At 41.6% G+C, this 27,785-nt stretch overlaps 1 protein-coding gene across 2 annotated transcripts in view; it reads right to left on the bottom strand.

The window, feature by feature from the left end:
• The window catches only part of CUL1 (cullin 1), a 101,623-nt gene that overhangs the window by 16,436 nt on the left and 57,402 nt on the right, over positions 1 to 27,785 (bottom strand). For both annotated transcript variants that reach the window (XM_035021321.1, XM_035021320.1), the window contains exons 3-9: positions 24,836 to 25,010; positions 22,575 to 22,742; positions 18,204 to 18,254; positions 17,684 to 17,774; positions 16,568 to 16,731; positions 11,699 to 11,861; positions 10,668 to 10,798 (exon numbers count right to left, since the gene is read on the bottom strand). In XM_035021321.1, coding sequence (XP_034877212.1) covers positions 10,668 to 10,798; positions 11,699 to 11,861; positions 16,568 to 16,731; positions 17,684 to 17,774; positions 18,204 to 18,254; positions 22,575 to 22,742; positions 24,836 to 25,010 — 943 coding nt within the window. The remainder of the gene's footprint in view (positions 1 to 10,667; positions 10,799 to 11,698; positions 11,862 to 16,567; positions 16,732 to 17,683; positions 17,775 to 18,203; positions 18,255 to 22,574; positions 22,743 to 24,835; positions 25,011 to 27,785) is intronic.

The raw sequence follows: 27,785 nt of genomic DNA, 5'->3' as shown, positions 1-27,785 counted from the left end.
CAGCAGCACTCTGGCTGGTGAGAACGAAGGGTCTGAAAGGACCCCACGAAGGGAAATGTATGAAGTGTCAAGCCTCGGAAACCTGAAGTGAGAATCTGAGGTCCTGAGAGAGAGAAGCCGCTTAGGAACTTGGCAAGGGCAGACAAAGATAGGAGCACATGGGAATAATAGAGAAGAGGAGGTGTTTCAGAGAGCACCAGATTGCAGGGTTAAAAAAGCAACAGGGGTAATGAGAGAGGCGAGACTGGCTAGAACAAATGCATGTTTTCCATGAAACATGTCAATTTTTGGTGCTTAAGGAAATGAACAGAGTAGTAATTGCTTTGGTTCATGACCACCTGCTTATTCTATAGTACACGAGGACTTTCTGCTAAGAAACACGACACCTGTCAGGGCTCGTCCCTGAGGGATGTCACCCACTCCTACATGATTTCACTTGTTTGTATTATGCCAGTGATGGTCACATTTATCTCTAGCCCAGACCAGACTTCCCCGCTCAGCTCACATGACTTGCCCATGGTTGTTGCATGGAATTCCCAAACTGTACGTCAGAGCTACCCTGGTCTCCTCCCTGAACCTGCCTCTCTGCCGGAACTCTCTCCATTTCCTTTCTTTCAGGGTTTTACTGTAGAAAAATTCAAATCTCTGCAAAATTCCAAAGAATGGTAAAATCCACTCCGTGGACCCATCATCCAGGGTCAACAATGATCGAGTACAAACACCTGTCCCTCACAAAGTCTAAGAACCGGATTCCTTCTTCTCCCCACCCCCCAACCTAACCAACCCATGCTGTCTTCCGTCTGGCCACCAAAACAGACCATGCTCTTTAAATCTATTTTCTACATGGTTTAAAAATTAAAAATCTGATTGTATCAATTTCATGTTTGTTACAACTATCCCTCGGTTTCCTCTTGCCCTTAGGACTAAAGCACTATCATTAACGTGGCTTTTGGGGTCTCCTGGCCTGGACAGCCAGTGCCGACCCTGTCAGTTTCAGTCTGTGCCACTTCCCATCCTCTCAAGTCACACCGGGTTTCTGGGTTCTTGGAATGGGTCGTGTTTACACCCACCGAGGGGCCCTGCTCTGTCTAGGACCCCCTGCCTCGTCAGCTTCGGCTCTTCTACTGGTCTCTAAGACTTTCTCAGGGACGCTCTCTGGACTGGCAGGATGGGGTGGGCCTGTTACAGACAACGCCCAAACCCCTGGGATGCTGACTGCACTTGTTGGTCGCTGTTACTGGCTGCCGCCCCGCGCCCACCGGGCACGAGCCCCGAGAAGCCTGCCAGGACAGCGTCTCCCTTGCTTGCAAGCAGTGTCGTGGCACTCACCAACTCCTTCTGAGACAGCTAATTCCGAAACACTGATAATCATGACTCAAATATTACCTTTTATTCCATACACGTCCACTAAGAAAACCCTAATTTTAAGGACCAATTTCACAAGAAGAAAAAAATGTACTTAGGAGCCTCACAAGACTTCCATCTCATCTTATCCTATCTTCCTTAAAACAGCTGCGCACATGTGGCCGAGGAAGAGGTCTGAGCATTAGTTCGTGGGGAGCTGGCGTACATTGAGACAGGATTTCTCAGGATCGCCTGTGATCCTAATATTGTAACCCTGCCCAAAGAGGGACACGGGGGTGTGACAGGCTCGAGGGGCCATCCTCACCATGTCACGAATGTAAGCGGGGGCTCCCCACGCCGGCAGCGGATGGGACCGTCCTCAGAAACGTGCCCTCACCCAGAGCTACTTCTGAGCACACCGGTTACCCACTCCTCTCACGCGGCCGGGACGACAGCGGCAGGTCTGTCACCGCCACACAGCACCCACGGGACACGCGGGGCCTTGTCAGACACTGTCCACGACCTTACCTTGAGATCATTATTCTTTGAGGAGGAGAAGTGAAGTCTCCACACCACGCAGTTATTTGGGGGCGGAGCAGTTCTTCCCCATAAGCATTAGCACTTGGTCCCTGGAGCAACATTCTCCCCACACGTAGCACAGAGAAGCAAAAGCTTCAGGAAGGGAACCACCACAAACCACCAACTGCAGAGAAGAGCAGGGAAGGGTCTGCAGGCACCCAGATTATCCGCTCTGACAACTGCCCGGGGCAAGGTGTAACCCCAGCCCCCAAAGGCCTCGCAGGTGCTGTGCCCACTCAGGAAGTAAAATTAATTTTTGTATTAAATAACAGGCAAAACCCAAACCAAACCAAACCAACCCCCCAAACACTGGAGACAACAGCACAGAGAGGCCTCACGCACCATCCAGTGATTTGACAGTCTCGCATTTTCTTACTGGGTTTTTCCTGTTCCATCATCTTACCTCTTCTGATAAGCAGAAATCACCTATTTCTCTGAGTGAGGTTTAAAATTGAAAATGACAAGACAAAAAACCTACCAGTGTAACCAGGGCTCCATATTCTCATCACTACACCCTCGTCCGGCTGCTACTTTTGCTTCAGTCGTATGTATTTATCTTGTAATCATGGCTCTGAGTCTCAGACCATAAATAACGAATCTTTAATCATTACCTTTGGGTCTGATAAACATCTACAAACTCCCGGTGGCAGTTATGTCCCTGGGCGGGCTTCCATCACTGACCCCGGCCCCTGCTCTGGCTCACGCCTGCACTCGTCTTCGCTCACCTGGCTGGAGGCTGGAGTCCCTGTCTGTGGCCCCTCCACACGACCCGGTCAGTACCGAGGCTCCAAGTTGACTGGGGTCAGACACAGAGCGAAGACAAGTGAGATATTCGATTTTGAAAGTGGAACTAAGCTGGACTTGCCTAGAAAAACTGTGACTCCTCTAAGAGAAAGAATGATGTTGCAGAAAGTAATTATTACATTAGTTCAGAAATAGAAGCAGTGCATCCAGGAGGTAAGTGGGTGGGGTAGGTGGTGAGAGTTCACAGGTGGTCTTGAACTCATCTGAAGCCTAGCAGGGGCCATTTCAGGACTTAAAAATACACAGCAAAGATGAAACCAAAATGCAGTTGGATGTGGGATGCAAACTCAGATCTGGGTAGCGAAGGGCTTCTGTAACTGGGCTGCCTCTGGAAAGCTGTGCCCACAGGTGGAAGAAAGAAGGGTATATCCTGGATATGAAAATGAGTGAGTCTCCTCAGAGCCTGCTTATCCTAAACTGAAAATGAACACCTGTGTGATTTCTCCTTTAAAGAAAACGGTAATTCTTTTCAGCCCAGGGCAAGACAAAATAGGTTCACGAATTCAGCTATAGGCTTTCTGAACCAATTTCCATTATCAGCATATATCAGCTCTTTGTGTAATTAAATTTGTCAGTTTGACTTACTGTACGAGACTGCCTTCTTCTGTCCTAAAACACCTCCTTGATCCCCCCTCCTTCTCCTCTCTCACATCTACTACATCAAAACTGGTACATTTTGTTTTCCTCTTGCCTTTTTTTTTTTAAGGTTTTATTTATTTGATAGAGAGGGCCAAGTAGTGATAGAGATAGTGAGAGAGAGAGCACAAGCAGAGGGAGAAGCAAAGGGAGAGGGAGAAGCAGGTTTCCCGTGGAGCAGGGAACCCGACGTGGGGCTCGATCCCAGAACCCTGGGATCATGACCTGAGCCAAAGGCAGACACTTAATGACTGAGCCACCCTGGCGCCCCTTCCTCTTCCTTTTTAAAAAAGGTTTTATTTAAAAAAATAAAAAATAAAAAAGGTTTTATTATGGAAGAATTCCAAACCTCATCAAAATAAGAAAGAATAGTAAAATCAGCCCCCATAATCCATTACTCGGCTTTAAGGGACAGCCGGAGGCTGGGATAGCCCAGGATTATCTCACCCTGCACTCCTGCTACCTAAGATTTTAGGGATGTGTATTCCCTCCCTTCTGACCACACAAAGCAGGCTAGACTCCAGATGTAAGGTTCCTTGGTCAATCTTATCACCGTGTGCGTAATTTTCTTCTATTACCAGCACCCACAGAATGGTTGAGTCAGGACCAAGTTATTTGAACATTTTACTCCAGAAGATAAAGGGAATCTTGGCTGTATGAACGAAACCCAAACCTGCCAGAAGCACCCTGCACCATGTTCCTCTGTTCATTATGGTGCAAGTTCATCAAACAATTGGGTTCCTGTAATTATTTCTAACTCAACTTCTCAATCCTAGATTTCATCACCCCTTAGTCTTACACTGAAAAACATGCTGCCAGAGCCTCCTGATTTCATTTCTGCCTATATAATTCTCCGTTTCAAGCGCTCCCTTTTATAAGCACCATCATTCCTGGAGCCAGAGCCCTGGGCAGCTCCTGAAAATGCCTCCTCCCGTTTCAAGTAGATGATCTCTCTGTAAGCTGCAAATAAACCTTCATGACTTCATTCCCTAGTCCATCTCTGCAGCCCAACACCCCCACTGTTAGACCAGTGGCCCTGCTGGTCATCAAAGTACCTGCAAGCCCACTCTTGCTGGATTACACTTCAGTCCCAGTTAGACTGACGTTACTCAATCAAGACATGGTTTCAAAGAGGACTCTGCTTATCTGCCGCCGTTTCTGCCCTAAAGACAGACAGTAATGAAATAGTCTCTTCTAACCTGATTTATGTGAAGGCCACTTTGTAGGAAGCACAACAGCAACCAGACTGCTGCGAAATCACGTGCTAATTAAAAATTCAACATGGAACCCACTGTATCATCAATCATTTATTAGCAAGTACTTATATGTCTATATTGACTCTTTTCATGAACTTTCTTCTGGTATTTTGCTAGAAGCTACCATCAAGGGAAATTATAAAGCCATCCAAGGACTTGGGATCACGTTTACTTGTAAGTGTAGGGTTGATAACTGTCCACGTTCCTGATGTCTTCTTTAGGATGGGCCACTGGGGAGAGTATTCTCAGTTCTGTTCTGAGTCATTCTCCTGAGTTACAGGCTTATTCTTTATGATCATGGGGAGTCCAGGAGCTGACTGTACTTCACAGTCTTGACGCCTTTACTGGAGAGATCTCTGCATTGATGGCCAAGAACTGGAGGCACGTTTGTGAGCATCTCTAACCAGGATACTAGACTCCACTGCATGCCACGTGAGCATGATCTATCTCAACACTGAGCGTCGTTTGTATTTCCTATCCTTATTCTACTACTCTCTCCCTTATAGCCCGTTGTCTTTTATGCATTGTGTAAGCAGCCTTGAATCCTGCTGGCAACAATGAGGAGTACAATTAAAACGTAAGTAGGGTGACACCCTATTCTGCACAAGGCATTGTGCTAAATTCTGAGCACATGAAGATGGATAAAGCCATTCCTGTAAAAGACATTTTCACAGATATCTAAAATATAAAGTAGTGTGAATGTCATATAAATAGTCCAACATGCTACTATTTCAAAGGGGTGACGGGGAAAGGCTTGTGGAAGAAATGGCATTTGAGCTGGGTTTTGAAAGATAAATAGGTGTTTAACACATAGGGACAAAAAGAGACGTGTCTAAGGAGAGAGAAGTAGGAAGGTACAACAAGGCATAGTCACGGAAAGGTGACCAGGTGATGGATACAATGAAGAGACAGAGAAACGGAGGATACAACTGGAAAGGGGATTCTGGCCACGTGGCTGCTGGCTTTTCCTCTTTACCATCATTATCAAGGGACACCTGGTGCACAAGACACCAGCACTAAAACTATAAAGAGCTGCCAGCCGTACTCTCCAGGGATTACAATCGACGGCAGCGTGACAGGAAACACAGAGGTGACCACAAATAGAGAGGGGGACAGGAGAGACTTTTTAAATAAATGCCACAGGGGTACAGGATGGGGAGACAGTCACTCAGGGCTCGAAGAGAGAGTGGAGCGTTCTTTTTAGAAAGGAGGATCCGAGCTAGACTTCAAAGAAGGACAAAGTGAGCAGAAAGCACGGAGGCCCATGTTACGGGTGGAGAGAAGAGCCTGAGTGCAAGCAGGGAAGTGATCTGGCAGGGAAGACAAAGTTCATGAGAGCAGGGGTAAATCAGAAGAGGATTCTGGTTCAACATAATATTGTAGATTTAATATACTACTATAGAGAAGAGGTTTCATTTCGCTTTGCTTATTAAAAAAAGGATGAAGAATGTGGAGTAAAACTGTCACAGCATTCAGAGGTATTCCTGAAAGATGGAAGTGCCGGGCCCCATGAGGGATGAACAGGAAAGGAGAGCGGGAAGAACATCTGGAGAACGAAGTCATAGGGCCCAGATGAACAACAGGGTGTGGGGGTGAGAGCGGGGGCAGGGACCAGAGAGAAAACACTTGGAGGGGCAGGGAAGGGGGCTCGTCCTCACCCAACTCACTCATCAGAGAGGACAGAGCGGGGCCGGGGCTGGTAGGCAGGCGCCCTTACTGGTTCTAGAGGACGCTGAGGCCATACCCAGGCTCACTGGGAAACCCACCGTTTTAGCTTAGGAATGTTGTCATGGGCAAAGGATGAGGGCAAAGTGGCATGCCCTACACAGCTGCTACCCTACCCCCAGCCCCGTGCTAAGGGACGGAGGAAGGAGAATGTGCATTCAAAACAAACCTGTAATATAGCAACTGGGCAGATGAGGTCACGGAGGCTGGATGAGAAGACAAAGGTGAGGCATTTCAATTTGGGATTCCTGCCATCAATCCCATCACAGGAGGGTCATAAATGCTTGTTGAATGAATGAAAACAAGGATTTCAATTTTATCTGCAATGTTTCTTCGCCCTTTGAGTGACAATACCAGCCAGCATCATGCAGCTAAGCTGCTCTGGCAGATCAATAACCCAAGAACCCAGCACAGGGCCACTGTGGGCTTCAGCCTTGTACAGAGAACACTTGAAGGTGTGGGCTCTACTTTCAAGATGCTCTGCTCACGACCGAAGTGTACAGGGCCCGTCCTCCTCCTATATTTTAATACAGATTCTTTTTATAGTTACTGTATTGCCAAACACTGAACACATTTCTTTGGCCCATCTAGGTAAGCACATAGGGTCTTTCAAATTTTGACTTCAAACAGTTTCAATACTATGTCAGTGTGCTAATTTACCATGCTGTTCCACTCTTTCCAGTCCAGAAGCCACGGCTGGGGAAACTTGCCTATACAACAAACTCACCTATTTAAAATGATTTGTCTGGTTCTTTGTTCGGCTCTAAACCAGTTATAAATCCCATCTTTGAATATTTTTTGTGTACAAGGTTCCCAAAGTCCTACTGGTACCCAATGCAATGTTAGCTACTCCTGCGTCCGTTATGCAGGACTCAGCACATTAGCAGAGCATCCAAGTCCCCAGTCGTGAGGCCCTAGAAAGGCTGGCGGGAACTCTTCCAGGCGCACTGAAATCCTGCCCGGTGCGGGGTAAGATGGACCCACGCTGGTCTGCTCCGGCCCGTGCAGTCTGACGCTCTCCATACTCTGAGGAGCCCCGAGCCCAACTGCCGGCCCGCACAGGTCCAAGCAGCGGTGCGCCTACACGTAAGCCGTGTGTTAAGGGCGCTCTTTCAGGGACACTTCACAAGGACGGCCAGTTCTTGCTTAGGTAAAGAGAGGGAGAGAGCATGAGGGAGATCCACCTTGGGCCAGTTCTTCAGGAAGAGCCTTTAATTTTAAAAATTTGTTTTTAACTATGAAAAAAAAAAAAAACGCCTTAGGAAAACGCTCAGGTAGGTTTTGAAGGTACCAATACATAAAATATTATTTTGAATCCCATTACAAGTTTGAAACCTGTAATGATTTCAGTCTAGGCCAAACTAATCGGTAGCAAATCTAGTTTTCTAATCAATACCTTTTCGTGGCCAGTTAAAGTAGAAGTCCAGCTTCTAAGTAAAATCATTTCTCTACTTGTGGAAACTTTACCTGTTTTGTTTGGTATGAACAGAATCATAGGACTACATAAGAAAACTTTTTAGTCCTTAAAGAATCATTTAAATAGTGCTTTCTATCACATTAAATATGCTCACTGTAAATGATTTTCATATACTATGATCCAACTCAATTGGGCAAAAATTTTCAAACTTTAAAAAAATTGTGTTCTCAAAGTAATTAAATCCCACTTAGAATTATGTATAATAATTTTTTTTATTAAGGCAAACAGTTTCTTTCCTCTGCTGCTTTTCCTCCAGCATGAGTGGGCTTTGGAAAACCATCATGGTTTGGGTTACAATGTATCTTTTACATTTGCCACATTTGTGATAAAAATACCTACTTAAAATTATTTAAGAGCTGTAATTATTCTTTCTTAAAGTTAAGTATTTAAACACCTACTGTGTGCCAGGCTAATAAGCACTGCGTACACATGCCCTTTCTTGAGCTTCTTCAAGTTTCATGGGCTTTCCCATCACAGGTGAGTAAAGGAGGCAGGTATAACCCAGGCCCGGACGGTGGTGTAAGAAACTCACGAATCATTTAGACAGCACACTGCAAACTACGAGTCAACTGAAACTTTAAGATGGAAATTCAGGAAAAACTCTTGCAGAAAAGAGAAAAAGTATTTGCTTTTCCCAAAAAACATTTTTCTTCACAACTTAGAAAATCAGTTTCACGAATTCAATATAAAAATGGTTTTTATGGAAATAATTATAATTAATAATGTATTATTTTATGATCAATAATGTGCTTATTGCTGACAGATGAAGGTTCCACATATAAAGAAACAATTTTACTTAGAAACTAAACTTCTGCTTTAACTGGTCATGAAAAAGTAAATGTCAGATTTAAGATTCACCAAGTCAGGTGATTGTATCAAAAAGAAAGAGAAAACAATAGTACTTGAGAATTACAGCGTGATTTATTCTCCATCTAGGACCTTACTTTGGTTTGGAAAAGATGGGCATTAGAAGTAACACCCCATCATTCCCATGAAAATAATCTAACTGCGTTCATCTAGACCATGGACCCCCTGAGGCCACCTCCCAGCAGATACCATACACAACAGGTCACATAAAAAAGCAAACTCTGCTTCATGTAGTTACTTCTCCAACCCATGTCTGATGAAATAACAGACTCACCACTTAACTCATTTCAAGGAAAATAAGTCATTTACTTGGCTCTGTTGCTCATGTGGCTAAAAGGAGTTTTGAATTAACTACCGTGAAAACACATTATTGAAAAGTTGGTCCTTCCTGAAGTACACATGTGCGCGCACGTCAGGCCCTTTAAAAAGGAACGTTCAGTGTAGAAGTAAGAAAAGCCATCAAAATATAAGGATGATTTTTAAATGAGTTTTTAAAAGGAAAACTGTCATCACTGCTGAGCACTTACGCACCAGATTTAATAAGCACTTTACACGTATTGTTTACAAAAACCCTATGAGGTGGTCACCATCATTTTTCTTTTTTTTAAAGATTTTATTTATTTATTTGAAAGAAAGAGACACAGCGAGAGAGGAAACACAAGTGGGGGAGTGGGAGAGAGAGAGAAGCAGACTCCCTGCTGAGCAGGGAGCCCGATGCAGGGCTCGATCCCAGCACCCTGGGATCATAACCTGAGCCGAAGGCAGACGCTTAACCGACTGAGCTACCCAGGTGTCCCCACCGTCATTTTTCTATTAAAAAACCCTCCCAACTGACAGAGCGAGGAAAAGCAAGTTAGCAGCAAGGTCACACAGCTGGAGCAGGGATCTGAACCCAGACAGACTGTTGGGGGCCACACTCAACCGGGCCAGGGTAACAACAGCCCCACGATCCCAACCCCGCGTGTCCCAGTGCCGGGATCTCACATGCCAGCTTACACTGAAACCTGGACATCTCTTTCTCAACACCCACTAAGCCAGGTCCCTTCCATCTGGGAAGTGCAAAATTAATTATTTTATCAACCTGGGAAGGAATGGGTTTACATTCACTCTATTAGTAATTCATAAATGTGTCAAAAGGGAAGCAGCAACCCATAAAAAGAAATCTTCCAAAGTTAACAGAGAAATGAAGATTTTAAAAGATGTATTAAAGACGGTGTTGTCCAAAAAAAAAAAAAGACGGTATTGTAAAAAAAAAAACAGTATCGTCAAAAATAATTAACATTAAACACAATAAAAATCAGAGATTAAAACGTTTTCTGAATCAGACGTAAGAGCCAACTGTGTTCTAGAAGCTTTTCTTTATCAGTTCTCCCAAACACTATCAAATTTAAAGTGTACAACAGGGACAAAACTGAAGACAATTCACCCGTCTTTTAGGAACACGTGGTACTCCCTACATAAAATTATCACCTGAATTACTGCTACACTAGCAAGAACATTTCCTGCGCCTCCTGGGGTGGTGGGGTTCATGAGCAATACTACACATTTCAGGGCCTATCAGGGGGAAATAGCTCTGTGACCTTCAACGGAAGGGCAGTCCTCAGATCAAAGTCCCCAAGAGGTGCAGCCTGTGACCCACGGGTACCAGAGGCAAGTGTCTAGGAGGCTTTAGGCTGTTTGTTCTATGGAAGAATCTTCTCTCTTCTAGTGTAAGGAATGTAATTGTGAGAAGAAAGTAAGGAAAAAAATATCAAGAGATGACATCCTTAATGCCTAAAAGGTGCCAGAGGAAAGTTTATGGAGGAATTTACTAAACAAAGAGGTTTCTGAACCTTCTACTTTAAAAAGCCAAAACAAGGTTCCCCACTAGAGTTCTAGTGAAATCTTACCACTTGGATTCGTGAATGGAGGCACACGACACCTGCAGTTCCTGGTGGAAACAGTTAGGCCTGGCTGATTTCCAATTAAATAGTACTTACATTTAAAGCAGCTTCTCCACACTTTTCAATTGCTGCAAGACCCTGATTATGAATGTGTGTCTCTAGAAGTTTTTTCAATTCTCCTAGGCCATCCTGGATTCTAGACACAAGATTATACATGCGACCCAAATCTGAAAGAAGAAGGTGCCACCTTAATGCGCTGACACAAACTTTGCATATCCATCCCACTAAGTATGTACGTGTACTGTGATGACAGCCACCTTGAAATAAAACAATGGTGCTTTTAGATCTAAATAATCAAAAATGTTTTAATTATAACCAAGTATTTTGTATTTAGTGTGTGTGTATATATATATATTAAGCTGAAAGTAACAATGAAGTTGTTATTGTAAAAGTTTACTTTTTCCTTTACTATGAGAAACCAGCAACAGAACAGAGAAAAATTTTATCAGGAAGTATATCTGATGCTTCCTAAAATTCTCAAGGTTGAGATATTAGTTATGCTAGATAGATAATGGGCACTCAAATATTTATTTTAAAAAATGAATAAATTTAAGGAATATTTATGAATACCCATCTCAACTCTACAAACAAATGAGTCACAAAAGGGCCCCCAAATTCTTCACTTAATATATGTATGGCATATGGTTAATTTATGAAGGCCAAAGAGAAAACTTTTGAATTCGAACATCAATCTTTTATTGAGCTCCTAACATATCCCAGTAAAACCTAAAGGGTAAAAGAAAGACTTTTACAAAACACTAGCCTTCACATCTTGAAGAATTTTCAAAATAAAAATCCTCAAGAACAAAATCAGGGGTAGTATCATTTAACACTAAAGTGTATGGAACAAGTTATATTCCAAATTGAACTGAAAAGATGTTCTTCCCCCAAATTTACACCCAAAACCCTCTACAGAGGTCTGAAATCAATACACAACAAGGTACACACACATTAATCTTCTAAAAAATGACTCATGTTGGTCATGTGCAGAGTCCAGAATTTCAAACAACTTCAAAACTGCAGATCATAACAGACATGCACACACGTCTTGAGTCTGAGAGGCTCACCTTCATTTTTGTCAGCATCCAACAAATTCTGGAATTCTGTGTGGAAAATTTCCAAGTGTTTTTCAATGAGCACTTGCTCACACTTCCTGGCCAGTTCATCCTGTGTGCTTTCATGAAGGTAGACCTGGACTCTCCGCTGTTCCTCGAGCAGTCGAGCCTCTGCCTGCAGGAATTCATTCAAGTGAATGGTCTGGATTCCTTCTTAAAGAATTGTTCCATGAATAATGGCAAATTCAACTCACAAACCTGCTCTAATAAATTAAGAGAAAAGGGAAGGGGTTCTTTGATTCTGGGTGAATGCCAACCATATTTAAGTGGTCACAATTTTCTCTGCAATATATTTCTACCTCCAGCTCCTTTTAAATGACTTATCAAGGTTATCATTGTTAGCAGTCCAAATGTGTTTATGTCAGCTTTCTTCCTTCAGATATGTGGCATTTCACCTTTTGGGGGTACTATCCCTACTTGACTCTCTGAGAAACCTGTGATCCTCCCTCAAAAACAGACCATGTTCAGGACCCCTGCGTCCCACTGAAAGCTGCTTGAAGTCAAGAGTCACATGAATATATTCCCTGAAATGACCACATGGAAATCGTTATTAGTAATCAGACTTTTAAAAAATTAAAAACAAAACAAAACAAACGACCATCATGGCCTTCTCTTGCCAATTGCTGAGTACATGGCCCTGTAACTTTTGGATTATTTATGCATCTCAAGTTCTTACAATTCCCCTCAAGGAAGAGAGGAAAACAAAGATGTCATTTAACAGAGCAGCAAAATAAAAAGAAGTCCGTATATTTTACAAAGTATTAGCAGAAATGTGTGTGGCGTAAAGTATCACTAAGGAACCACTAAATTATCAGAGCAAGGACAAAATTTCATTGATAACCTCAAATTATTCAGGTGATTTGAATAAAAGAGAAAAACTATCTGGTATTGTAAAAGTGCTGTACTTTCTAAAATGATTTTAAATTTGGTATAATTTTGGAGAAATCTAGAAAAATTCAACTGGAAGAATAAACACCCAAGAGCCAAGAAAACAAAAGAAAAATGCAGGCAGGATTTATGCTGTCAAGAATTACTAACAATGGGACAATTATTTAAACAACAGAAGTTAGAACCTTATTACACATTCCAAATAGTGAAATGTGAACAACAAAATAAACTTGGGAATTATCTGTAGTATACATCAACATGTCAATGTCCTTAATATAGCATGATCTCTGAAAAATCATTAAGTATTACCAAATAAAAAATGTGAAAGGAATTTATAAAAGAAGAAATATAAAAAACCTAAAGTTTCTGGTAAGCGGGAACGAAAGCATAGCATATTTGGCTAATGGAATACTATTAACCAGTAAAATAAATAAATATAAAACATGTTAATGTAACGTGTGTGTGTGTATGTGAAACAAGTTACATAAAAACCTACAGAATTATTCCAATTTGGTTTTATTTATTTATTTAAAGATCTTATTTATTTGAGAGCAAGAAGGAGAGAGTGAGAGAGCATGAGAGGGAGGAAGGTCAGAGGGAGAAGCAGACTCCCTGCCGAGCAGGGAGCCCGACGTGGGACTCGATCCTGGGACTCCAGGATCATGACCTAAGCCGAAGGCAGTCGCTTAACCAACTGAGCCACCCAGGCGCCCCACCAATTTGGTTTAATATACATACTTAGCAATAGTGTCCCCTAAGCTTGAAGGTTTATGTTATGTTTACGTATTTTCCAAAAAGCCTACAACTAATGTATATATTTCTTCTGATTATGAAGTTATTGTGAATAGATACATTTTTTAAAAGATTATTTGTCAGAGAGAGAAAGAGCACAAGCGGGGGAAGCAGCAGACAGAGGGAGAAGCAGGCTCCTTGCCTCATTCCGTGACCCTGGGATCATGACCTCAGCCGAAGGCAGACACTTAACTGACTGAGCCACCCAGGCGTCCCAACAATAGGAGATCTTTACGTGCTTTAAGTCAGAAGTTCTAAGTTAAGCACATGGTGCTTCGAATCTAAAATTTCCCTAAGCCTGTTGTTACCTCAAGAATGCGAGCTGATATAGTACAGGACACACAAACTGAAAAGCACCACTTTTCCTGTTTGAAGTTATACATGATCACCTCGGGCAGCAAAAAACTCAACTGTCATAAACATTGCTTTCCCCTAAAATTTTACCCCTCCCCAGATGAAAGATAAGGCTTTGGTGGCACTGCTGACTCCTTCTCTGGGGGAGCACCGTGGCTTTCCAACCCCTGCAGGACAGAGGGTAGCAGCATTCTACGGCAGTGCCCTTCCTGCGGGGCCGAGAGGGAAGGGAAGAGTAAACTGGCACATCAGTGATTCCAAAGACACTGAAGAACAGAGGGGCCTCAGTGATAGCTTATTTTATAGATAAAGAAACCAAGGTATGAGGCGTTGCATCATTAGGTTTTAGGAAGGACAGCCATTTACACTCTTTGTGGATTCTCAGTCAAGTAGGCTCTCGATCATCGCTGTCCGGTAATTATCGTAGAACACCAGGATCAAATCAAATTCAAAATGACTCAAGAAAATCAAGCAATTAAAGACTGTCCCTATTAATTCTATTAGGATTGGTTCACAGTGAAAACAAAACGAAAAACAGAACACAAAAGGTAAGCAAATTAATGACGTATATTTTACTTTTAAAGTTTGTGTGGATGAGAGACATTAGTAACCTGGAATAGTTAACAAATCTTTTGTAGTTCACATTAGTCTCAATCACATGAGACAGCAGGACAGCTTACAGGCCCTAATGTGGCTTAGGGCTGTTCATTTATCAAAGCCATCCCTATTGCAGAGAAGCCAAAGATTCTCAAATGTTTCCACTAAAACATCCCTGGACATCACAGAAAAGGGAACGCAGACCCCCAGGGAATTTGCACATCTAGCCCAAACCGGCAGCTAAAAGCAGAATACTTGTCAAAGGCTCATTCTTTATCTCCATTTTGTTCATGAGTTTTAAATTCTATTTCCTGACATGATGCTTTAATATAATTCCTCCTCAAGTCATTAAATAAAATGTGCCCCCATTTATCCTGTGGTTTTGCATATTCTCAGGCATCTACCGGAGGCCGTGAATCATGTATGCCTGTCCTAGCAAACACAACACGCTTGCTCTTTGCCCAGCACCAACCATATGTATTACAAAATTATTATTCCCATTTTACAGATGAGGGAATGGAGGACCAGAGGGTTAAGGTCAACTCCCCAGGAAATGGCTGAGTAGGGATTTAAAACTAGACTTGCAGCCTAAGGCTATAGGCAAGAGAACTGTTCACATGGTTAACTTCCAATTTTGTGCTTACAGATTCTCTGCTGGATTCTCCATATTATGGACTTCCAGAAGGTGACAGAAGTCATGTTTGGTAAGATCCAACTGGATTTGGGCCAAACCATTAACCCTGCTAGAAAGGAATCCTCTGTAAGAGCACCAGGATGCAGGAAGGCAGGGTCACACCGGGTTGGAAACATCCAGACCACGGTAAGTCTTTGCTCCTCAAGCTGCCTTTGGTTCCAGGCCTGACTGAAAAACCCTATCTGCCTGCTTTGGGAGTGCTCACGTAGCTCTGGTCTCACGCAGAGGACGGGAACTGAGACCCCACAGATGTGTGCCCTGACAAAAGACCCCACCCTTAAGAGCATCACCATATGCAGCAGAGTTCAAGCAGAGATGTGGGCATGAAAACTGCGCTGCCAAGCTAACACATGAAATAGGCAATTATGCTCGGGGTCAGCACACACAAAAGCTCATTTAACCCGCAGACATACACAAAGAACTGCTACTACTTCCAAGTTTGAGACTTCTGAAGACTTCCATTTTTGTTAGGCTTTGAGATCTCAGAAATTTGTTAGTCAAGGACTTTCAACTTCAAACTTCTAAGGCCCACTTATAAGCACTATCTCCTATGGGAAAACGCAGCCAGAACATCATGCACAAACGGGGTGGGACGCATGTGCTCAGAGGCCCCCACTGCTCCTACGGGGCTGACTTGCTAACTGCCTGTCTCGGCCCGTGGATACGTGGCTCCATACTCACTCCCTTCGCTCTCCCCATGAAGAGAGAATAAAGGCAAGGCAGAGATCAGACACAGTTAGCTCGGCCTCCCTGGAAATCCTGTCCATCTTGGCCAGGGGTGGGCGAACGAGAGCCTACAGGCCACATCCTGCCTGTGGGTAAAATTTCACTGGAACACAGCGACACCCATTTGTTTGGATGCTGCCATGGCAGCACAGAGAGCGAGTGCGAAGTCAAAGACAGTTGCTCCCTGACCTTTCCCAGAATGGGTTTGCCAGTTCCTACCCTCAGTCACTCCTCACAGTGACAATCCAGGATACCTGTCTTCCCAAGAGAGAGAACCAAAAGAACTACTTCCCTGTAACATCGCTTAGCACAGAACTGATGATCCATCCCAGATTCTGTTGTTTCAGAAGCACCTCCTCTACTAGCAACTTGAAAGCTGTGCTGGAGACTGTCAGAGAGTATTTCAGACGTGGAAAAGCAAACAGCTAAAGTTTGCCAACCTAGGAATTGTTTCTCACTGACGCAGGACTGCGGCTCCCATCAGATGTACACAGACACGCTGCGAGACGGCTCAGACCAGGGAAGTCGCATGGCTAGGACGGTTCCGTCCTCAGAGCAGCAGAGAGAACACTGAGCCGTGATTCTCAGATGAATTTATAAAAGCTGCCTGGGGCACCGGGAGAAGCGTCTGCACCTGCCTGGACGCTACAGGACAACACGGCCTGAGAAATGACCTGTGCAAAAGCTGCCTACGTGAAAAAGAAGAATTCACTGGAGCAGTAGTAACTGTTTTAACTTCAGTCTGCTCCACGTGCCATAGTTAAGCTTACCTTTTTCATATACTCAGTAACTGGGTTCTGCTGCAAGAATTCAGTGCTCTCCCTGGTATAGAATCTCTCCGTGTCAGCCAAAAACTGAGATTCAAAGGACTCTTTATACACGGTCAGCGTAGGGCCCTTGGCAAATGCATCGTCTTCATTCAGCCCCAATTCCACTAGAAATAAATAGGAACTATATTTCAATTACCCCAGTTTTTGTTATATTTTACACAATATACCTAGGTGTGTAGCATTCAGTTTACGTTTAAGAGGTAAACGGACAATGATAAGGCCTAAGGTAAATCTGTTATTCACTGGTATTCAAGTACACTGTTTCAATGAAAGAAAAGACACAGAATCCAAGACGTGAAAGCAAGTAATTCTGACCCATGGCCAAGCATGCTTCAGAGTTATCATGCAGTTCATTTGAAAAACACTTATATTTCTAAAAGCTTAAAAATAATAAACATGACATTTATTTTTAATTGAAGTATAGCTGACAAACAGCCTCCTGGTTTCAGGGGTCCATCACAGCGATCTGGTATTTGTGTACATTACAAGACGGTCCCCACCATTAAGTCGAGTCCCCATCTGTCCCTTAAAGAGTTATTATGATATTATTGCCTCCATTCCCAACGCTACACCTTATCCCCCCCATGACTTATTTTATAACTAGAAGTTTATAGCTCCTAATCCCCTTCACCAATTTCACCTGCTCCCTAAAAATGACTAAATTTAAACTTTCAGAGAAATACGATGTCACCTAAGTTTTTAAAACACTGCATTAGCTTATCGGTTTCTCAATCTCAATTCTTCAAGCTGACAGAGACTTCTGGTTATCATCCATTAATGACACTCTATCTTATTATATATACAGTAACTCAATGAGACCAGAAGATAATTCAAATGTCTAATTCCTCAAAATTCCCTTCAGGTACAAAGATCAAACAATTTTTATGATGGGTAAAATCGAACAGAACCACATTAACTTAAAGAGAATTCCAAGCGCCCTTGTAAATGCAAACAATATTCTTAAATCTAAAATATCTGTAAATGAATCCGTCAGAACACTGTTACAACTGTCATTTGATATAAAAACTCTGAATAAATTACAGGGAAACTGTTTACCATAAGACTGTACAACTCCACTTATCAGTCTTGTATTGATGGTTTCACCGTTTCTTTCCTTTTCAATTAGTTTTAAAACAGCATTCGTTACCTTTAGGAAGGATAAGGGAAAAAAAGGCAGGTAGGTCATAGACTACAGTATGCGTATTACTACACATCTCAGACTGAGCTCATTAGACAATGCAAGATGAGAGATACTCAAAGGACATTCTTTTTTTTTTTTTTTTTTTTTTAAAGATTTTATTTATTTATTTGAGAGAGAGAATGAGATAGAGAATGAGAGCACGGGGGGGAGCGGGAGAGGGAGAAGCAGACTCCCCGCTGAGCAGGGGAGCCCGACGCGGGACTCGATCCCAGGACTTCAGGATCATGACCTGAGCCAAAGGCAGTCCGCTTAACCAACTGAGCCACCCAGGCACCCCTCGAAGGACATTCTAAAGGAAGGGGAGACAAGGCCCAAGGAACAAATCTGTAAGGGGTTTTGAAAGGAAAACATGGACACACTCACACAAGTTGGTACCTGTTTATTCAGTGGCCTGAACAGACAATCTCTCCAAGTCACCAATGCAAGCTGGATGAAAAGAAAAAGAAGCATAAGATGTCTATACTTTTACTACGTTTTTCTAAGACTGAAGTCATAGGAATCAGCCTGAATCTCACTGACCAATATTTCTAGATTATAACTGGGTAACAATCTATCATCATGATGAAATGAGAGACACTCTCTTAACAACTTCAGGAAGTATCAGAGTACAGATGTTTGTTAGCTCACATTTTAATAATTAAGATAAAAAGAAAATCTGGATCTTTAGGAGAAAATACACATCAGCTTACAGGACAACAGGGGATTCAACTTCTAACACTATTCCCTGGCCCAAATTTAATTTCTGACCTAACACACTTAATGAAGATAATTCCATTTATCATAGTTTCCTGATACTCAGTAAAATAAGTAACAGACAATAAAAAATTAGCAAGTTCTGTATCTTAATTGTGGTGATTTATGTTGCATGGATGCATACAACTGTAAATGCACCAAAATGGACACTTTACATAGATGCAGTTTATTATACATGAATTACTCAGATTTCCCATTTTACTTGTATTCATGTGTGTGTTTGTGTGTGTGTGGGGGGGGGTTTCTCTGATACATTTTAAAAAGTTTTTAAAACTTCCCACAGAGGTAATACCAGAAAATCACTCTAAAAATGTCCCCCACAAGAGAAATGTTATAATTCATTCATGATTTTTAAGCTGTTTGTTAAGAGAGGTACTTCTCAGAGTAAAATTCAAATTTATAACAATTCAGTACTCAATACAAACAGCTGAGGAACTCACTTAAACATAAATGCTTTCAGTCTTATTTTCCCCAAATTTAACCACAGATAGAGCTGGGTTTATGTAAGATCTATATTTCAGAAAAGATTATAATTTAATTTATACAATGAACTGAGTGATATTTCTACCACAGAAAAAAAGACAGCATGAAAGCAATATTTAAAAGAAAACTATTTTTTAATTTATTACTTAAATTTTTAATTCCAGGATAGTTAACAGTTATATTGGTTTCAGGTGTCCAACAATTCTACATATCACTCACTGCTTGTCACGGTGAGTGTACGTCTTAACCTCCATCCCTTATTTTCCCTGTGCCCACCCACCTCCCCTCTAGTAACCATCAGCTTGTCCTCTATAGCTAAAGGTCTGTTTTTTCCACCCCCCCTAGGCAAAGAACTTTAGTAACCTTGTTTCAAACTTTATTCCCAGGCTTCTTCAGCTTAATTAGCTGCAAAGAATGAATTGTGCCTAAGCAAAAACTGAAAAGAGCTGCAGTGTCCAAGGGGCTTGGGCACTCTCTAAAAGTATTAGAGATCTAGATTTTATCAGATCCGTGAACAAAATTTTAAAAAGCAGGCATAATATAAAATAGCAGCTCCCAGTAACTTCTTCAAGTTTTATCTTCTTCAGAAGTTGACTCAATTCAATTTGCTTCATTCTTGGAAGCTTCATCAAAATTCTCCACAAGATCTGGAACTTCATCATCGTCATCCTCTCTGGTAGCAAGTGGTGCTTTTCCGCCCATCGATTGTGTGGGCAGAGCTTCAACCAGTCTTCTTCAACTAATCAGACTGTCCGCACCAAGTTGGTTTAAGATCCTGGGTAGCATTTCTGTCAGCCGCTTTGTGCCAGCATGGCCTGGAATGGTGAAAGTGTTCCCTGCCAGCGATGCCTGAACTTTGGGGTGGCTAGAGGGGATTCACTGTTCCTTGGTTTGTGAACATATTCACTTCTTCAATACCAGAGATACTGTTTACCCCTAACTTCTTCAAGGAGAACTGAAGTTTTTTATCATCTGCTGTAGCCGTTCTATGAACCACCTTCTTTCGGCAAGCAGTTCCTTTCCCACCAATGCGCACTTGTGCTTGCAGTTTGGTGAGTTTCTCCTGGTTCGTGATAGTTTCTTTCATCTTGTTGGAGCGGAAATGGGACTGCGCAGGGGAAGCGGGCTGGTGCTCAGGGGGTCTCGGTGGGACCAGCTGAGATTAGGCGTACACACGGAGACACAAGGTGGCAGCTCAAAAGTCTGGTGTTTAGTTTGTCTCTTTTTCTTGGTTTGTTTCTGAAGTTCCGCATGTGAGTGAGATCATATGGTGTTTTCTTTCTCTGACTTATTTTGCTTAGCATAATACTCTTCAGATCCATCTGTGTTGTTGCCAATGGCAAGATTTCATTCTAAGAGAAAACTATTTTTAATAAAGTATGAACAATACATACTCGGGTAATATTAGCATAAAAATAAGATTTCAGAATTAGAAACTATGATATCCAAAAAGATGCTGGAAAGGAAGAGCCTCATTTTTCTGGAGAAATGCAACCCTGGGGCAATTGTTTGGAAAATACATTTTCTCTGTGCAAATTCTCTGTCGCTGTTCGTTCTCAACTCTTCAGACTTCTTTAATGCAGGAGTGAGGCAGGAGGGAAAATGCGATGCCATGGCCATGAACTTCTAGTAAAGACATTCTACGCCTTCAAAAATAACTGTTTTCCAAAAATTTTTCTAAATTAAAAAGCCTTAGACAGCTCTAATTTGACTCTGGATAATTTGTCACTTTGAAGAAGAAAGGAAGAAGAGCTGGCAAGATAAGAAAGAAGGGCCAATGGTACACCAGAGAGAGTTCAGAGGAAGAGAGTCAGGGAAAAAAATCTTGCTCAATCACTTTAATGTATCAATAATGAAATTAACTTATGTTCTCTAGTGGACATGAAAGGAAAACAACAACTTTCTATAATTAAAAAAGGAAGAAAGAATTATCAGGAAAAAAGTAAAACTTATTATTTCTTGACAAATCATCCCCACCTTCTGGAACTTTGGGAAAATACAATGAGAGATCACTGTGCCCAACTATCCCACTGTGTCAACTGATGCTTGAACTTTAAACGAATTCATCAGGTTCACTGGAAGAGCACACAGAGCAAATTCTATTTCTAGATAGGGATATTAATCAGCCTCTGCTAAAATGTATGCTGCATGTTATATTTCCAAATGGTAACTACGGGATTTAAGGATGTAGAAAGTATGAATTTTCAAAGTAAATAAAAAAATAAAAGCAGTCGAATCTTGAGGTATACTTGTACTTCTTTCTTTAACTGTTCTTGAATACAGCACACAAAAAGTTATAATGATTTTTAGGAGTCTGTGATGTTATTGTGGGGTACACGCGGTGTTTCAGGTGAAGGTGGCAACCAAGAGGAAATCAACCCAAATCACGCGGATTCCCACACTGACAACTTTCAGTCTCAAGAAAGCATTTGTAAGTGGAAAAGAAAAGGGCAAGTCCAAAAGGCTCAAACCAAAACACTAAATCTAGAAAGTTTTGTGAAAACTATACACCCAAGTACCTTTATGAAGTAACAGTTTGGCACAGAAACTGAACTATGTAAGTGATAAGAGTCTGTCACTCATCTATGATATATTATGTTTTTCTTTCATTAAATCTGCAAATAGTAAAGCAGTAAAGTACTGCTATTACACGAACATTCCTGGATATGGAGAGAATCTCATTATGCAGAACTTGACATCTTCCCCACCACTGGTTCCAGAAGATTACAGCGTGTGCACCTGACCGCCCGTCCGTGCTCAGGTCCTCCCCTTCACTGCATTACGACGTCGGCACTCCCACATGACTGCACATCAGCCCCAGCTCGAGGGCTTGCTACCACACTCTGCTGGGTCCCAGTCATCTGCATTTCTAGCACGTTCCCAGGGGCCCAAGATGTGGTGGGTTTGGGGACCACACTTTGGAAACCTATGGGCCTAGAACAAGCTTCTTCCCTGACTGAAGAAACATATTAATGAAGATGATTTAATCACTCAAACTTTACCTTTTCAAAATCTATTTTCATGGGGTCTAAAAGAACCTCTCAATTTTCTGTCAGATTATTTTGTAAAGTGAGAGGGTAGGAGGACATCTCATGGCACAGTCCTCTCCTTGAACAGTTTCCCAAACCACAAGACCCTGAGGGCTGATCCGTGAGGCCTGGGTCTCAGGCCAGGGACTGCATTTGCCAGCCACGGCCAGCGTGTGGGACGTCCAACGCTAAAACTGGGACAGTTCCAGGCTCAACTGGATGGCTGTGAAATAACTGCAGAAGAAACTTGCTATCAGTCAGTGCAGAAGTGTGGAGGCTGTATTTTAGAACTCCAGTTTATTCATCCTTCCCCTTTCCTGCCACAAGATATTTAAGGGTCATTTATTGATAATTAAAGCAAAAGAAATTAGCCTACTCTTCTGAAAATAGCTTCATATTTGCCTAGATTCCTCTACTGACCGGATGAGGTATCACTAAGAAAATACACATGTGAAAAGTGTTTAAAAAATATGTATCTTACAGAATAGATCTCATAGATTCCTTTTCGTCCCTCGTCACACTCACGGCGAACCCAATGTCTGTTGAGGTAGGCACAAATTCCATTCAGCACTTTGCTGGAAAATCGATAATCCTCCCATTGTTGAGTGTAGAACTTCAGTACACTCTCATCCATCAAATCTTCTCCGTCCTACAAACGAGTTAACTCAAGCTTTATGGACTAATCACATGATAAAGATAAAAATTAACTAAAACAAATCTACTGCATTAAAATACATTGATGTGTTTGGTTTTAGATGAGCTTTTTATTTTGTACACAAAACCATACTCATTAATACCAATTCTCATCGGACTATAGCTTGTGAGAATCAGACTAAAGAGAATTCTAATAAAAATTTTTTCAAACTGCAACTTTTTCATTGGTATTAAATATGCACAATCATACGAAGAACCTGGAACTTTTATTTATTTATTTTTAAAGAACCTGAACTTTTAGAATGAGAGTAATTCATTCTTAACAAGAAAGGAATTTAGCTCAAAATCATCCCTATTTTTGATATTTTCTATTAAAAATTAAAATGTCCTATGACCACAGGGCCAATGCTATTCAATTTTTTAACGCATCTTTTTCATTCATTAAGTGTATCTAAAAATGATAAATGTATAGTTTTTGCGGTAATCTGTTACATTTCTGTACAAATAAAGTATAATGGTGCAATATTCCTTCTTCTTTAACAAGAGCTCAAGGGGAAAATGTGCATCCATCAAAATTATTTTTACCAAGATTTCCACAACTTAAACCACAAATTTTTATGTGAAGGACCAACTTGACATTTTTTTCTCAGGTGTTGATGACATCCACAAAGCAAAGCCTACCCTTTAAAAACTGCAGGTTCCACTGCAGTGTCCCTGACAGAGCCTGCGGCAGAAAAGCACCAGACGGAGGCAGAAGGGAGGCAGCCCCACCAGGAACTAAGGCAAGCCACCCCCTTCGCTCACCTCCGAGTCTTCAACCAGAGTAAGAAGCGAAGTTCCACACATAGGCGGTACACAAGTGATCCAGCAAGCCGCGTGAAAACCTGACCACATCTTGATACAACCACATTTTTGTTTATTGAAATTTAAATAAGGAATGAACTATAAAATGTAAAGCTAAGCCACTCTGGATTATAGTACATGACCTTTTTTTTAAAAAAAATGCGAAGAGACCACTGATAGAGCACAACTACCAATACTTTCATACAGCACCAAATGCTACTGTTCCTCGCTTTAATGCTGAAGAATAATTAATTCCAGTGTTCACTTTACAAAGTGTTATGAATAAACATAAGGACACAGTGGGTTCTGCAAAACATTACAAACACTGTTTAGGGAATGTGAAAATTTTAGTCACAATTTGTGGTCAATCAACTATGGTCTGTTAGAATGATATTAAGTTTCCAATTACCTTGTAAAATACATTAAGAAAACAATTTTGAAGCATGTTGGAATTTTTGCCTATTATCTGTGTAAATAAAAAGTCTTTAAAGGATATACACAGAGCACAGACTTCCCAGGGTAGAAGGTACAGATGTCTTCACTCACTCTATGTGATATGGGTAGCACGGGATGAAGGAGCCACTTGCCCATCCTGTGGCTGGACAGAAGGCATCACACTGCCTTTGTTACCGAGGAGGGAGAAGGCAGAAGATGAAAGGGAAAAACTCCATCACTGCCCAAGCCACGGCTCGGGGCAGGAGGAACCCATATTTGAAGGCCAGGGATGTTCGTAGAGAAACCCATCCTAGCCAAGGGCACGATTTCATTGTCGTTCTGAAATATACTACATGACCGTGTGTAAAAGGCAAGGTCACACTGGAAAAACGCGATTGCCAAAGGTTAGATAACCTTATAATCATTTATACATTTGTATACAGAACAACATACTGGGTTCAATACACAACATCGGTATTCATAATTATACGCTTGAAATTAAAAGATTCATCAATTTCTAACAACCAAATATAAAATGGTTAGTAATTTAAGGGAAGTACTACTATGGTATAGCTATGAAAAACTTCTCATTAACAAATTAAAAAAGAGAAAAGGGCTTATGAAAGTTTCATCTTCACAACAGGTAAAAGACTAAGCAATAGCAAAGTATCTTCACGCACACATCAATGCCGGAAAAAATGAACACAGAACAGTGAGAGATTTAGCATTCAATCAAGTTAGAATCATCATTTCACTACTACTTTTTTACATTCTATTATAAATGGTCAGCACATGTGTTAAACATCTTACCTTAAGAAGATTCGTCAAGTAATTCTTCAAAAATTCTTTAAGCCGTTTGTATAATTCCAAGCCAACAAACTGAGCTCCCCCAGGCGTCTGTCCCTTTTTCGATTTGGAAGGAGGGACGCCAGCCCCTCGGGCTTGGTTTGACTGGTGAACACTTGTGCAGTAGTTATAAACATGACTTGGAGAAAAGTTAAGGAAATCAACATGCATCATCCATGTCAACAGTGATTAATACCGACATATTTTTAAAGAAAATATATTCATACCAATATTTTCCCACTCTATCAACAAAAATCTGTTAAAACTAGAGCGGAAAAAAGATTCCATTCAACACAATAAAGCTCAAGTCAACCAGCCCCAGGACTTACAAGCTTGTCTGCAGGCCCAGGGAGCAGCCTGCTGAGAATGATGGAACATTCTGAGGAAGGTCGCCTAAGAAACACAGGACCTTCTAAGATCATGTCATGTGATTGACCTTGTGGGATATTGTCCTGAGAGTGTATCAGAAGGCATGAGAACTGGCAACTGGTACAAAGGTTCCAAATGAGAGAAAAAAGCAATTACCTCCTTCAAGAAAAACAAAAAGCTATAACCATAGTCTATTATGATGCTTAGCTGTATTTCTAAAAGCATACATTATAAATATCAAAATAACTAAAACTTTATTTTAAAATTATTTATGAATGAATTTAAAGCTATGCTTTGCAGATGAAGGGCAAAAAGCAGAAGAAATGGCAGTGCAAGCGAGCTCTTATTACCACAGAAAGTCACAGGTGTGTAAAATCAACCAACCACAAACAGCAGGGCTCGCGCACGGCTAAGAGGGCTGGAGATGGGTTGGAGATGCGGGAGTCATAGAAGACACAAGACAGAAAGACAGCAGCTGTGGGGGCTGCCGCGCATGGGAGACAGGGCAGCTAAGGCAGAGAACCACTCAGACTATTTCACTTTGCAGGCAGTATTTCTGGGCTAAAGCTAACTGAAAGACAACAACACTGATTCAGAAAGAAAAATCCCTAAGACAAAATATTCTGGCCTATTTGTTTCAAGTCGGTGGGTAAAGACAGAGGAGATTTCAAAAAATATTCCGCACTCCAAAATACATCACAAATGGATTAAGAATTAAAATATACAAACCGAAACCATAAAACAAATACACACAGACATTTTCCTGATCTAAGGTTGGGGAAGGGTTTTCTTAGCAAAGTCGTCAAAGCACTTAATCTGAAATTTTGAAAATATTTCAGGAAAAGATACCTTCAATGAGTTACTATCTTTAAGCAATTAAATTAAAAACAATGTGAAAAAGTTAACCTCCACAGGAACATGGGCAGAGTGTACCAAGAGAAAATCCCAAAGCTGAAAAAAATACCTATTAATGGCCAAGTCTGAAAAAAAAAAAAAAAACTTTAACCTCAGCAGTAATCAAAGAACTATGCCCTAAAACAATGAATCATTTTATTAAATGTTTCAAATGTACAAGAATGGCAGATTTTAACACACGGTGAACTCTCATAAACTCATGATCCAGTTTGGACAAATCTCATATTCCCATGCTTGTCTCATTCCACCTACATCCCACCTCAAATTTTTAGGAAATTAAATAGGACAGATTTTGCAACAGACCTGCTTAGTGCTCCTCCTTAATGCCACTCCTCCTTCCACTTTCCCTGGGGGCAAACAGCCCCATGATTTGGTGCATAGCATTCCTGGGAATGTCTTCATAGCTTGCTGTGAAACTGTGCACAAAATTACTATTCCGTCTGTACTCAAACGTTGGATACAGTACAGATCTACAAGAAATTATCCATCTTCCTGTCCATGGACCCTACCAATGATCACTTACTTGGTGGGTTCCAACTTGGAGCATCTACAAACAAAGCTGCAGAGAACAGTACTAGCAAGTTCCCTCACATACATTTGAGTTTCTCACAGTACAGAACTGGCAGGTGACAGGAGAGGGCCGCCATGCACTTGACACCTTGTCGGATGTGCACGAGTCACCGGCAGCCACCAGCGGTGCACGAATTTCACTGCCTACATCCGAATCATGGCTCGTCATGGTTTTCATCAGCATTTGTATGATTACAAGGAGACTAAGCAGCTTAGGAATTTATCATTTTCATTTTCTCTCCCGTATATTCTCTGTCCTATCCTTCATAATCTTTTCAAAAACAGAGTTTGCTCAGACATTGATGATGAGAGTATAACATGATACAGTCACTCTGGAAAAATTTGGCAGTTTCTTACACAAATGGTGGAAGACGCATGGAGCAGAATACTACTCAGCAGTTTAAAAAATGAACTGCTGGGGCGCCTGGGTGGCTCAGTCGTTAAGCGTCTGCCTTCGGCTCAGGTCAGGATCCCAGGGTCCTGGAATAGAGCCCCACATCGGGCTCCCTGCTGGGCAGGAAGCCTGCTTCTCCCTCTCCCACTCCCCCTGCTTGTGTTCCCTCTCTCGTTGTGTCTCTCTCTGTCAAATAAATAAATAAAATCTTTAAAAAGAAAAAAAAATGAACTGCTGATACATCTATCACAAATCAGTCTTAAAACATGTTGAAGGGAAAAAGCCAGATATGTATGGTTCCATTCATAGGAGGTTCTCAAACAGGCAAAACTCATCTGTTGATAGAAATGAGGAGTGATTTCTAGAAATGAGTGATTTCTTCTTCCTTGGAGGGTGAAGACTGACCATCAGGGGCTCCAGGGAACTCTCTGTATCTTGAGTAGGATACCGTTTACCTGGGCGTATATACCTGTCAAAAAATTCAAACTATCCCCTTAAGATCTCTGCATTTTGCAGTAGGTGAATTTTGCCTGAAAAACATCTTTAAAAATGTAAGCACGTAATAAGTATTACAGACTGACAAATACTGAGCTTTGACTTGGCAGTTTACTGTGAAAATCCCTGCTGTATCAATTATATTGTCCAGTTATTATCTTCTTGTAGTCG

Source organism: Mirounga leonina, unplaced genomic scaffold (genome assembly GCF_011800145.1).
Source record: "Mirounga leonina isolate KUSES-001 unplaced genomic scaffold, KU_Mleo_1.0 Mir_174, whole genome shotgun sequence".
NCBI lineage: Eukaryota > Metazoa > Chordata > Mammalia > Carnivora > Phocidae > Mirounga > Mirounga leonina.
The sequence above is the reverse complement of the archived record's forward strand: the minus strand, read 5'-3'. Positions and strand labels throughout refer to the sequence as shown.